This window comes from Salminus brasiliensis, chromosome 7 (genome assembly GCF_030463535.1).
Source record: "Salminus brasiliensis chromosome 7, fSalBra1.hap2, whole genome shotgun sequence".
Lineage (NCBI taxonomy): Eukaryota > Metazoa > Chordata > Actinopteri > Characiformes > Bryconidae > Salminus > Salminus brasiliensis.
In genome coordinates this window covers 8,822,107-8,835,307 of record NC_132884.1, presented here as the reverse complement: position 1 = coordinate 8,835,307, position 13,201 = coordinate 8,822,107, and the positions used below count along the sequence as shown (strand labels likewise).

The following is a 13,201-nucleotide window of genomic DNA, read 5'->3' as shown; positions in this document are numbered from 1 at the left end:
AGCCCGGTAGCCAGGCTGTGCTAATGCCGCGGTGTTGAAGGGGGGGGCTTAATGGTTAACAGGTACCACACCATTTGCATGGTTGGTGGCTCCAAGTACAGTTCGTTAACCCTACTAAGAAAACCAGGCTCAGCTTAGAAAAGCCATGTCTATGTAGAAAAGCCACCGGAATGGTTGTCCTCCGTACTCAGAAGCGTTCGGCCCTGCAGTGGAAAAGATGCCGTGGAGAGCATAGCAAAAAGGGCTGTCATGGTGGCTTATGCTATTTTAAAGATAAATTTAGTAGTCTTTAAATAAACAGCAAGACTAATTCATATGAACAGAACAGTCCTTTACTGGAGACGATAAACTAGAAAGCCTTTAAAAGCATACACTACATGTCCCAATGTTTGTGGACACCCCTTTTAATGAATGCTTTCACCAACTTTAAGTCACACGTTGCTGACACAGATGTGGAAATATGCAAACACACACACACAGCTTGTGTAGTCCCCATGGAGAAGTATAGCCAATAGAATAGGACTCTCTGGAGCAGATAAATATTAGCATATTGGCACCATAACTAATGGCAAGTGTGGGTTAGAGGGGTATAAAGCCACCCAGCATTTAGCTCATGTCCTCCCTAACACTTGTGTGGCTGAATGCAATCAGATCCTTAAAGCAGTGCTACATAATCTAGTAGAAAGCCTTTCCTGGACAGTAGACATTTATACCAATTACCATGAATAAGCAGGTGTCCCTATACTTTTGTCCATATAGTGTATGTTGTCATGTATAAAAGTCATGGAAACAATTACACAATCAGCACAAATATATATACAATGACGTGCGTATGGTGAGGGAGAAGTGAAAACTAACCTGCTTGCTTCCTCTGCTTGGAAAGACCCTGACGTCTGTCTGCACTGTATCTGAAAACTGCCCACTTAACACTATTGTGGTTTGACATCAGCAGGTTTTAGCTTTACATCTACTGACCATAACATGCAACGTTCCATTTAACAAACAACTGCAAATACAATTTCAAGTAAAATGTTTCAATATAGGACTCTGTTGCTCATCAGATATAGTGCTCTTCAGAGGCTAACTCGCTTCTTCAGTGGCTTTGCTTTGACCACCCTGCCTGGCCATCCTCATTACATGTCATGTACATATCCTCTTGCAGCTGACATTTGCAACGTTGCATTGTAGTTTATTGCATGTTGATTATGCGGATTTCTTTGCCAGTATACAGTATTTTATGTGCAGTGAGTATCTGAGTTCTGCTGGCTGCTGCTTTTACCAGCTGTTTTCCTAGTAAAAATAGCTGCTTTCTACTGCTAGTACTGCTAGTTTCCTGTAGAGATCAAGACTTCTTTCTTTTCATTTCTGGCTCCTTAATGGCCTTTTTGTTTTCTAATCAGCATTTATGAGGAGGAATGGTGAGTTTATTTTAAGTTCCACTTTTGGTCCTTCTTGTGTCTGCATGACTTTTCTCATGGGTCCAGCATTTTACTGCACTGTCCTTTTACACATTATGCGTGTGACCTGAGCTCCATTTACATGTGTGTGTGTGTGTGTATATATATATATATATATATATATATATATATATATATATATATATATATATATATATATATATATATATGTGTGTGTGTGTGTGTGTTTTTATGTATGTTCTTTCCCTGGAGTGCAAACCCACCAACAATTGTTTGGCAAACAAGACTCAAGACTTAAACCCAGAGAGAAACCCACACTGTGGGAAACTTACACTGTGCTCCACCTTATAACCATGCTATAGTAACTGATCAGTGATCAGTATTCATTAATAATGAGTAATACTTCACATGCATGAGGAGCTGTTTGAGTAGAGATACACCCTTAAAAAAGGGGTTCTTCAATGGTTCTTGAGTAGGCAGTGATTTTGTATAGAATCATGACAACTCAAGGAACCAGTGGTTAATTGTATGATTAAATGAATCTTTAAAATACCTGCCTTTTACTACCTTTTTACTACCTTTTTACATGAGCATAGGAAATGTTACTAAACAGCATTCAAAACAAAGAAAAGTAGCCGTAGCCACTTCTCTTCTTTTGTGTTGGTTAATTGAATGACAGGAAGTTGACAGTAAAATTAGGTCCATGTTGTTCAGTTGTCGAATGCTCCTTTAGGCGAAGGACAAACTTGCTTTCCGAAGTCCGAAATCCGAAGTGTACAGATTTCCAAAAGACAAACACACAGGCTAGGTACCTGCTGGCGACAGGCGAGGCATTAAACGCTGGTCCACACCCACAAGAACTGCTGCAACATGACTGTAAACATCACCTTATCTGAGAGTCACAAACATTGGAAACCAGAGGTCAATACGCTTTCACTATGACCAGAGGTTTGCTTAGTTTGATTCACATCGTCATGCTGTTAGCCAGCGGCCAAACAATTGGCCTTGCTCTCTCAAGGTTGGGTAGATGGCGCTTTCTCCCCGCATCACTCCAGTGCCATGCTGGCTAGAGCGATTTTTTTTTTTCCACCTCCATGGCCCTCCAGTCATGTGACTCTGCCTTGTTTTATCTCAGCCCATGGAGAGGCAGTGTTAAACAGCTGGGTATGTCACATCAGGCAAATGGAAATGGTAAAGATACCTGATCATTTATTAATAATTTCTGAGTCTCTGCGTTCAGGAGACTCTCAAAGTTTGCGCTCGTCATTTTAAAAGCTGGATATTGAAAAATGGAGCTACCGGAAATGCTAACACCTATTGTTGGAAGTCAAGGAACCCCTTTTCAGGATGTGCAACAGTAGAACCCTTTTTGCTCAGAGGTGTAGGCCCATAGAATACCGTGCATCTGAAGGCTAGAGTGACTAAATACAGTATACCTGGATGTCTGAATGCTGAGCACTTTCATTCTGTATATGTGTTTGTTTGTATGTTCTGAGGAGATCTACGTGTACCTACAGTGCCTACATTTACCTACATGCCTACATTTCCTGACCACTTTTTATTAGAAGTGCCTACCCTACAGTCCACCTTGCTTGGTGAACAGCTCAGTTAGAGAGCACAGTGCATTTTTCATCTTGTACATTTTGTGTTGGCCCTTCAGTGATCACTTTCTGACCAAAGAACTGACCAAATATGAAGTGTCCCATATGAAGATTTGAACAAAAAAAAAGTGCAATTCAGGGTAAACTGGACAGAAAATCCAAACAAAACAAACTGAGATTAATTTGAAGTGTTGACTATTATCCATAAATGCACATTGACAAGAATGCACTAATTTAATAATGAGTTTCTTTCTCTTGACCAAACTGTCCGTCTTTCCTTATTGCAGTAGTGTATTGCTATCAGTCAGAATAACCATGTACATCATGCATAGGCAGCAATTACTAGGCAATGGACCCTTTTCACATTTCGGGGTTCCTACTTCTGTTGGTTTCTGTTAGCAGGTAATTTCGTTTCTGGTTGCAGTGACTCTGATGTGTGTATAAACCCACTCCTATCAGCGGTACACACATACTGGCCAAGTCTATGTCTTTGCACATTGCGAATAATACCTGTGAAGCGGCAACTATGTCATCAGAAACCGTTCAATTGTGTTGAATATTTCATTGGTTAACGTGTGTGAAATGTAGTGTGATCTGATGATGACTAGGTGTGTGAGGAATGCAGACTTTCTGGAGATGCAGATAGCCTAGAGGTTAAGGCTCAGAAGCTTTAGGGTCAGTCAGATTTAGCATGTTGCAACCGCTTCGATCGTCTATTAGATCTGAGCAGTTTGTCTATTGTATTAGATCCTCTGCTGTATTAATTGTTGCCCCTTCCTAAAGCTGTAAACAAACTATAAAGCTGTGTACTGAGACACAATACTTGAGAAGGGGAACTTTGGGGGAACTCTGGACCCCTAAGTCTCCAGCATACATTCTTCTACATTCTGTTTACCATGGGGTACAACCATGGTAAACAGGGTAGAAAAGGCTGACGCATTGTGCATTACAGCAATTGTAACTGAACACCAGTGAGGTGGACTGCATAAATAGGTGTTTCTAATAAAGTGGATGTGAGCGTTATGTAACTGAATGTAACTGTGTAACCTTCCTGGTTCCTGCAGCAGTTCTCTGACCAGCTCCCAGTCCATCGTGTACATCCCTCAGGACATCGTCCGTGCCAAAGAGATCATTTCGCACATCAACACTCTGAAGACTCAGGTCAGCTACTACGCTGAGCGCCTCTCCCGGGCTGCTAAGGAGCGCTCCGCCAACGGTCTGGAGAGAACCCTCACCATACTGGCAGACAAGGTGAGTATACCAGAAGCTCTTGCTGCGTTTTCCATCTCCAGTCCAGAGTCCCCTGCACACGGCCTGTGTTTGCGCATTATAGGCCAGTTGCCTAGACATGGATTTGGGCTGTTCTTGGATTGAATTGTAGTTCCAGTGGAGAAGCAGCATAAATGTCCAGAAGTCTTGAATTATACAATTCTTCCAGAGGCATCAACACATGTTCCTGGCTTTGACTAAGCCATTAAAGCTGAAGTAGGTGATTTATTTTAGAAAATATTAGAAATATTTGTTTGTTATATTTCTTAAAATTCTTTTTATATCCTCCAACATTAAAAAAGGAAAAGTCATTTTCTACAGAGGCCACAAGACGGAGTGAAATGTTGAATGGCAAAGAAAACTTACACTGCTAAAGAAAAAAAATATATATAGATAAATACACAAAGTTACACTGTATGTCCAAATGTTTATGGACACTCCTTCTAATGAATGCACACGTTGCTGACGCAGATGTGCAAATGCACACACATAGCTTGTCTCATGACTGTAGAGAAGTACTGCTAATAGAACACTCCAGTAGACTCCTTGGAGCAGATATACATAACCCTATTGGCACCTAATATCAGGCATAGGTTATTGGGGTAAAAGGCCCCCAGCATTGAGCTGTGGAGCAGCTGTGGGGTGGTTAGCATCCAACATTCTGACCTCATTAACGCTCTTGTCACTGAATGCAATCAAATCCTCACAGCAGTGCTCCTGAAGCTAGTTGAAAGCCATCCCTGGACAGTAGAGACAGTTACTCCAACAAAAGCAGAATAAGCCTTTTTTTTATTATAAAAAAAAAATAATAATAATTGGGTTTGGAAGAAACCAGTTGAGTGGAGAAAAAAAAATCCTGAGCCTTTGCCTCAGACACCTTGTCCTTAATATAACTGATGTTGACGTGGGAGATGACAGAGTAGGAGAATCCAGAGTAGCTGCTGACACTGAGTTTGCGCCGCCATGAAAAAACTCCAAATGATGAAATTTGTCATCTGTCAACTGTCCTGCACACTGTTCTTGGCATCATTGTCCTTGCACAACATATTTCATAGTGTAATGACTTTCAGCTATTTTGGCACTTGCATGTAGCCTGCCAGCTCTCACAATCTTACAATCACAATCTCCCACATTTCGCCATTGTTCAGTTATTTGAAAGAAGACAAACACACTGTGTACGCAAGTATGACTGGAGGAGCTATTCTGTACAAATGCCTATATCTGTCTCTCTCTCTTTTTCTTTCACACAGACGCGACAGCTGGTGACGGTGTGCGACTGTAAGCTGCTGGCGTCTGCTGTGCAGGCCCTGAACGCAGCCCGGCCAGAGTACATAGCCTCCAAGAGCTCACCGTCGGCCGACTCCGAGCACGTGGTGCTGCGGAATGACCAGGACACGCTGCTGGCTAAGTGGAGCGGCCGAAACAGTCGCTCCTCCCTACATGTCGACTGGCACGAAGAGGAGTGGGTAAGGCCTTCGCTGACCACTGGGTGAAAACACTTGTAAGGATTTAACCCCTTACACTGTAGGTGTATTTTCGGTTATTAATTCTAACAAAGAAACTATTGTAAATCATTTGCTAATCGATTGATTTAGCATATCTGGTCCCTGAGTCCCACAGGTTTGTAGTTTGAGGCCTATGAAACTAATAATTAAATTAAATTATGACAGTGCTGTAGTTATGAGAGTGATGACCAATAGCCAATACCGATGTAATTCCAAAATGAGTTCCCAAACGTAAAATGCAGAGATAATGTATATTTATAATTTCTGTAATAATTTTCCTTATTTATGTCCTGCTGTCTCCGTGACCATCAGGAGAAGGTGTGGGTGAATGTGGATAAGAGTCTGGAGTGCATAATTCAGCGGGTGGATAAGCTCCTGCAGAGAGAGCGGCTCCGCAGCAGCAGCAGCAGTGAGGACATGTTCCAGACTGACCAGCAGGGCGGCGCCCCTAAGAAAGGTAGCCAGAAGAACAGAGCGGCGTTCTGGATCAATCCTGCCTGCATGGACGAGTGTCCCTCACCCATCCCACTGGATCTGCCTTCATCCTTACCATCATCATCTCCATCATCATCATCCTTACCTCCTGCTCTGAACCCTGCATGCCCTCCTAATGCAGAAACACAACTCTGTACGTCCCCCAATTTTTTTCCTACCCTTTTTCTTTCTCTCTCTCTTCTTCTCCCTCTCGCTTTCCCTCATATGGAGTATCACTGGGCTAGCCTTTATTTGAAGCCTCAGGCCATAGTTATAATACCGCTTAGCTCTACACACACACACACACACATACACACACACACAAGCTGTTTCATTATGCCTCACTGTCTCATGCCCCCCCCTCTCACCTGCTCGACAGGCAGGGTGCATGCTACCATAGCAACAGGCTTCTGCATAAGTTTGTCATGTTATTTTTAAACAAGCTTATTTTACATTTAATCACTCATTGTCTTGTCTCTCACCCCCCCCTCCACTTTAACCCCCTTTCCTTAAACCACTAATCTTCACTCTTTCTTTTTGTGACACTCTTGCTGTATTCAGTGTCGTTCACTACATTATGTAGGGTTGTGTTATTGTGTGTGTGTGTGTGTGTGTGTGTGTGTGTGTGTGTGTGTGTGTGTGTGTGTGTGTGTGTGTGTGTGTGTGTGTGTGATTGTGTGCGTCATACAGGAAAATGTGAGTGGGTTCCAGTGAGTGGGTGATGTCATTGGTGCTATACTGGTTAATGTGAACTGTGTTCTGTTACTGTGCCATCTCTCTGCTCTTCTGGATAGTCTTGTCTCTCGTTTCAGCATATGTGCCCACTGTTATCACATGACCAGCCTCTGACTCTGTGATTGGCTAGTTGGCTGGCATGCTCTCTTAGCATCTCTGTCTGTGTTCCTGCTTGTCCGTTTGGCCAGTGCCAGATAGCAGGCTGGCAAGATACAGACATATAGCATATTGGGAGAAACACCGATCTGGATTTTTTTTTCAGTAGTGGTGTATCAGCTCTGTGAGAGTCACAGGATGGCTAATTTTTTTGGATCAGCAAATAAAGAGAGGCAAATATGTATTTGTTTTCCAATGACACACCAGAAACCTACATAATAATACATAATATGATATTATATTGCCATGTAGGCCTAATTATGATAAATAAGCCTATATAACAGCAAAATAAGATAAATAAGCCTATATAACAGTGTTATATATGATGATTAGGCTTATATGATATTGTAATGATAAATAGCCCAGTGTGGTACTATAATATGATAACTAGGCATATATGGTACTGTAATAATAATTATCCCTGTGTGGTACTATGTGATCATTAGGGCTGTGTGGTACTATAATATGGTAATTAGACCTGTAAGAAAATACTATATGTTAATTAGGCCTATATGGCACTGCAATATGATAATTAGACCTATATGGTACTCTAATATGAAAATTAGACCTTTAAGACAATATTATATGATAATAGGCCTTCTTTAGTATGTTTGCTAAATTGCAATGTAAAACCAAAACTGATCTGTACAGCTCACAAATCAACTACGCTTACACCACTATCCTTACACTCATCAATTTACCCTTAAGTTTACTCTAGACGTTTATTATCTGTTTAGCATTGATTGCGTCTGAGCTGCTTATGTTGATCGTTGGCTTTGGCACGCGTTTTGCGAATGTTGCTTAATTAACATTTAATTGGCCCTTCTATTGCAGCTTGGTCTGCTTACTTTAACGTAGCGTCAGCATTACATCCAAACAGGTCCGTTCTGCTCTTATCCTGAGCCATAATGGCCTTGTGCCTGTTTGTCCATGTGCTTTGTGTGCTGGTCCTGCTTCCTAACTGTGCATGTTGCACCTCCACCCCTCTAGATGGCAGTAGCAGCAGAGAGGAGAGTTACCCAGGTAAGAGCCCTCCCCCCCAAGCCCTCCTTTCGCTATTGCGCTTATGCTAAATGTCTAAAAAAGAGGGTCAAGTCATTATCTCATCATTTCTATGTGATGTTTTATGTGGTCTGTTTTACTTGAGGAACAATTTAAGACAAAAGGGTGCATGGAATTATAAACAGAATTTAATGACCTGCCATGCAGTTGTTGATCTTACTAATTAAAACAAACTGGGTGATTGCTTGCTTGTGTGTGTGTGTGTGTGTGTGTGTGTGTGTGTGTGTGTGTGTGTGTTAGGCGAGTGGAGTGAGGCTCTGTATCCCCTGCTGACGACGCTAACAGAATGTGTGGCGATGATGAGTGATAAGGCGAAAAAGTCAATGGTGTTTCTGCTGATGCAGGACAGAGCCCCCACCATTGCCATGGATCTCAGTCTGCAGTACCGCCGAGATGTAGTCTTCTGCCAGACAGTGAGGAAAACACACACACACGCACACTGACTCACTTTGTGTTTTAATAAGGGCTGCAACAAACGGCTATTTTGAATATTCTTTTGATTATTGAAGCCAATAATCGATTATTGAAGTGACTAAACGATTATTTCATCCAATTATTAAACATGTAGCTGTCAGTTTTTAAATTCAGCTTGAGGTAGTTTTATGCATTTGCTATCAGACAGTGAAGACAGTAAAGATAAATATTCAAAAATCACCCTATTCAAAAATTCACTGTTTTAATGAACTTTCCTGCTGATAAAAAAAGATTTGGAACATGACAATACAATCTTTTTCCTGTCGAAATGTTAAACCAAGGATGTGGAAAGTAGCAGATGTATGGCCATGCATGTGTTGCCTTATGGCTCTCGTGGCACAGTTTTTACAAAGCATAGCAGTTTTTCGTACATGTGACGGACAGCTGCTTTTTTCACTGCTGCTCTGCACCCAGATTGAGGGAGTTATTGTTGTGAGAAGTAACCGCGACAGTAACACTGTATTCCACACTATTATTAAACTTTGGAGGTTTGTCTGTGGTACATGTGTGTCCAGAACCGATCCTTGTTAGTGTGAGAAGCATGCACAATGACCACCAACTAATGGACTTTTAAATTAGTTGGCAACAACTGATTTTAGTCGATCAAGTTGATATGTTGTAGCACCCCTAGCTTTAAGCTTTAAGTAGTTGAGTAAGTCAAAATGATATTGTAAGGTACAGAAATAAAAAAGAATAGGTGCTAATATTCAGCCAATAGTCAATACAAACAGAACCCCTATCTCAAATATATATCATTTTTTTTACTTTTGCAAATGTGCCCACAACATTCAGGCTTCAAGATGAGTAGAAGATCTGAGTAGTATCTACAAAAGGCATGAACGCTAACTCCTCGATTCAACCAAGACCTTAATTAGCTTGTTAGGGCTATGGCCTGTTCATAATTATTGTCAAGAAAGTGCAGGTGATGCAGATTTCAAATCTTTAGAAAAGCTCCTCAAATCTTTTCTCAACAGTCAGCAGCTACAGGCTCCTCTAAGCAGCTGCTGAGCACTCTGAATAATTAAAACCACTTATGCTCATAAAGCAAGAGAAAGCTAGAAGAAGATGATGGAGTTGACTCTAGAGATAGAGTTGATGAAAGAGGGATTGGATGGATCCACAGTCGTCCTGGGAGCAGACTCTGTAGTGGCAGTGCACTGTTCTACTGTGCAGCGGCACCTGCACAAATGACCTAATGACACCAATTCTGGATATTAGGTCATCTTTTACTCTCTTAGCAATTCACGGTAACAAATTTTGACTGGGGTATCCAAACTTTTGCATGACACTGTATCTCACTAGAAACAGTAGATAACAGTGGATTATGCTCTCTGCTGCGTAGATGTTTTACTCTGCTTTCATGCGTGGTGACCTGCTATACACAGCTAATGACCAAGCTACTTAATTTCCCATAGTAACAATAATATTCTCTCTCTCGCTTTCTCTCGCACATGCACACTTTCTCTTTCTCTCTGTAGCTCACTGCTCTCATTTGTGGCTTTATTATTAAACTGAGGAACTGTCTCCGTGACGACGGCTTCCTGAGACAACTGTACACCATTGGACTGCTTGCTCAATTTGAGAGTCTGCTGAGTACTTATGGTAAGTGGAGTGGTGTTTATAGACAGTATATACAGTGTACATGTATACACTATAATTGATCAAACTTAAATCGCTAAAATAAAAAACAAACCATGTTGCTTTGGTGTGAAGTGAGGATCACTCTCCCTGTCTGTGTGTGTGTGTGTGTGTGTGTGACCATAGGAGAGGAGCTGGCTATGCTAGAGGACATGAGTGTAGGGATCATGGACTTGAGGAACGTGACGTTTAAAGTGACTCAGGCCATCTCTACCTCCTCTTTGGACATGCTGCCAGTCATCACGGGAAACCGGGACGGCTTTAACGTCCGCATTCCCTTACCAGGGAGCATGTTCGATGCATTGCCAAGGGAGATCCAAAACGGCATGCTGCTGCGTGTGCAACCTGTCCTCTTCAACGTTGGCATCAACGAACAGCAAACCCTCGCCGAAAAGTGGGTTACATGTAATACTATAAAGATACAGCAACACACCTTCCAGAAATGCTTTTCTAGACAAAGATGCAGATCATTATCTCTCATTCCGAAATCTTGTATCTCAAAAAACTTTTTTTTTCTTTTCTATAAAAATCTTAAAGCAATAGTTTGGGGGGGGGGGGAATGTAATAAGCTTGCTTTATCACAAACTGCAGATGCAGTCAAGCAGCCAAGCTATGTTTGGTATCTAAAGTTTGCTCCTTTAAATTGGCATTTATTAAACATTTATTGAAAAGTTGGAAAAAATGTTATTGACCTTATTTATACATTTAAGCTAAAATTGGATCTACATTATCGTCCACATAATGTCCCACTTTCTAGCACTATTCTGCTTTCAGAATAACTCAGAATGACTCTAAGACACTAAGTGCCTGTTTACACCTGGCATGCGTTTTTGTGCATTCAGATTTCAAATGTCTGAACTTAACCCCCACCCTCCATCACTTTTAAGTCATGTTGGCTGGCAACGGCGTCTGTTAACTGGTGCAGGCCAGCTGGGGGCCCAGGGCTTTCCTCTGAACGTGTCGGCTGCCTGGCTATGCTGCATTGGAGGCAGTTGAAAAAGAGGGGGTTACTACCCTCCTAGTGTTGCGAGCATTGCTAGTGCTAGGGGGAGTTATGAACAGGTGGGCTAATTTTCAGTACCAAATAAGGGAAAAAAGGGAAACAAAAAACAGGGCTGCTGGTGTTTACTAACTAACTAAATATGAAATGTATCCGAAACAGAATAGTCAGTCGAAGCAGTAGAAGTCTTGCAGCTGATAATTAGATAAAATCTACATAATAACGGCACATTTTAGTGTGAGATTAATCTGTCTGTCTGTATGTCTGTCTGCAGATTTGGGGACACGTCTCTGCAGGAGCTCATTAATATTGAGAGTCTGGCTCGTCTGAATTCATACTATGAGCAGTTTAAGGAGGTTTTACCAGAGGACTGTGAGTCAGCACTATTTATGTCTATATCTCTTTCTCTTTCTCCCTCTATCAAAAGCAGGCAATATTAGGAGGCATAATTCATGTTATGAATAAGAATTACAGCCTGTCAACTCACTTATCCCTCCCTTATGGACTATACAGTATCACTGATTCGCTCTCCCTCTCTCTCTCTCTCTCTCTCTCTCTCTCTCCCTCTTTCTTTCTCTCCTCCTCATTCTCTCCCACTCCTCCCCCTCAGGTCTCCCTCGTTCTCGTAGTCAGACGTGTCTTCCTGAACTCTTGCGATTCCTCGGCCAGAATGTTCATGCCAGGAAAAACAAGAACGTTGACATCTTGTGGCAGGCCGCGGAGGTAAACAGCATGACTCAGCAGTTTTTTTTAGCACAATATGACCTTTATCTGATCATATCAGCGAGCCAATGTTCGGGCGATTACTGAGATTGTTTAACCCGCAGCTAGTTTGCGCTGCTTTTTCTCCTGAAATGATCTCAGATGCAGTTTCGCATGTTGATCAACACTGGGGCTGCCAGTTACTTGTTTGTTAGTGTACATGTCATAGGGTCATAGAATCTGGAACGGAAATGTCTTAATTTAGTGCAGCGTCTGTTGTACATAGTGACCCAGAGCCTTTATTACAGAAACATCTATTTTCTTCTTACAGCTCACACATAAGGAGAAAATGGTAAATTGAAGCTCATACATAGTGAAACTACAGAGGAGGTGGTGGTAGACTGTCGCAGTATTAACTTGTTTATTGCACTTCAGTTTATTGTTTTTTTTTTCAACACAGTGATTTCTTCTTTACAGTTCTACTCAAACATTTGGGCACACCTGGCCAAATTATACATTTTAATATATTTTTTTATAGAGAAATAGTAAACACAGCTTCTGAAGCTAATGATACATATTTTAATGCAAATGGGGGGGGGGGGGGTTCTTAATGGCCTGGGCAAAAGTTTGACAAGCTCTCAGACATGGACAACCAAATCAGGCCTGGGGGATTAATTACCAACTGTAATTAACTTCATGTCTAAGTTAAATTACATTTCTAAGTTTTAGAAACTCTCTGATTTTCTGATTATCTTTGTGCTTACACTCAGCAACCACAGGCTTCTCTATAAACCTGTCAAAAGAAATTGATGCCCACGAGGCAGGGGGAAGGCTTTAAGAAGATAGCCAAGGGGTTTTCAGCTTGGGATTTATACAGTGTAAAGAAATTGCAGTTCAGGGGAACTGTGGAGGAAAAGATGAGATTTGGAAAACCAAGGACTACCAGAGAGAGATGATTGTATGCTGGTAAGAAAGGCAACCTTTGGGAAGGTTTGTCGTATTTAAGAATGGTGGTGCAACTTTCCACTGTGCAGTATTCCTTGCACAAACGAATTCTTAAAAAGAAAACCTGGACTGTGCACTATTAACTCATAATCAAAACTTTTTGGGCAAAACCTAGCAAAGGTATGTTTGGAGAAAACAGGAACTGCAGTTTATTAAAAAGAA

General features: G+C 41.5%; 1 protein-coding gene across 10 annotated transcripts in view; it reads left to right on the top strand.

Moving 5' to 3' along the window:
• Window positions 1-13,201, top strand: part of inpp4ab (inositol polyphosphate-4-phosphatase type I Ab) — a 67,760-nt gene that overhangs the window by 40,650 nt on the left and 13,909 nt on the right. For 2 of the 10 annotated variants that reach the window (XM_072683733.1, XM_072683731.1), the window contains exons 13-22: window positions 1,401-1,418; window positions 4,084-4,270; window positions 5,539-5,754; window positions 6,106-6,250; window positions 8,149-8,181; window positions 8,461-8,633; window positions 10,173-10,296; window positions 10,459-10,726; window positions 11,607-11,704; window positions 11,943-12,055. In XM_072683733.1, coding sequence (XP_072539834.1) covers window positions 1,401-1,418; window positions 4,084-4,270; window positions 5,539-5,754; window positions 6,106-6,250; window positions 8,149-8,181; window positions 8,461-8,633; window positions 10,173-10,296; window positions 10,459-10,726; window positions 11,607-11,704; window positions 11,943-12,055 — 1,375 coding nt within the window. Of the gene's footprint in view, window positions 1-1,400; window positions 1,419-4,083; window positions 4,271-5,538; window positions 5,755-6,105; window positions 6,422-8,148; window positions 8,182-8,460; window positions 8,634-10,172; window positions 10,297-10,458; window positions 10,727-11,606; window positions 11,705-11,942; window positions 12,056-13,201 lie in introns of all 10 variants that reach the window. The other 8 variants (XM_072683729.1, XM_072683726.1, XM_072683730.1 and 5 more) reach the window with 5 other exon arrangements.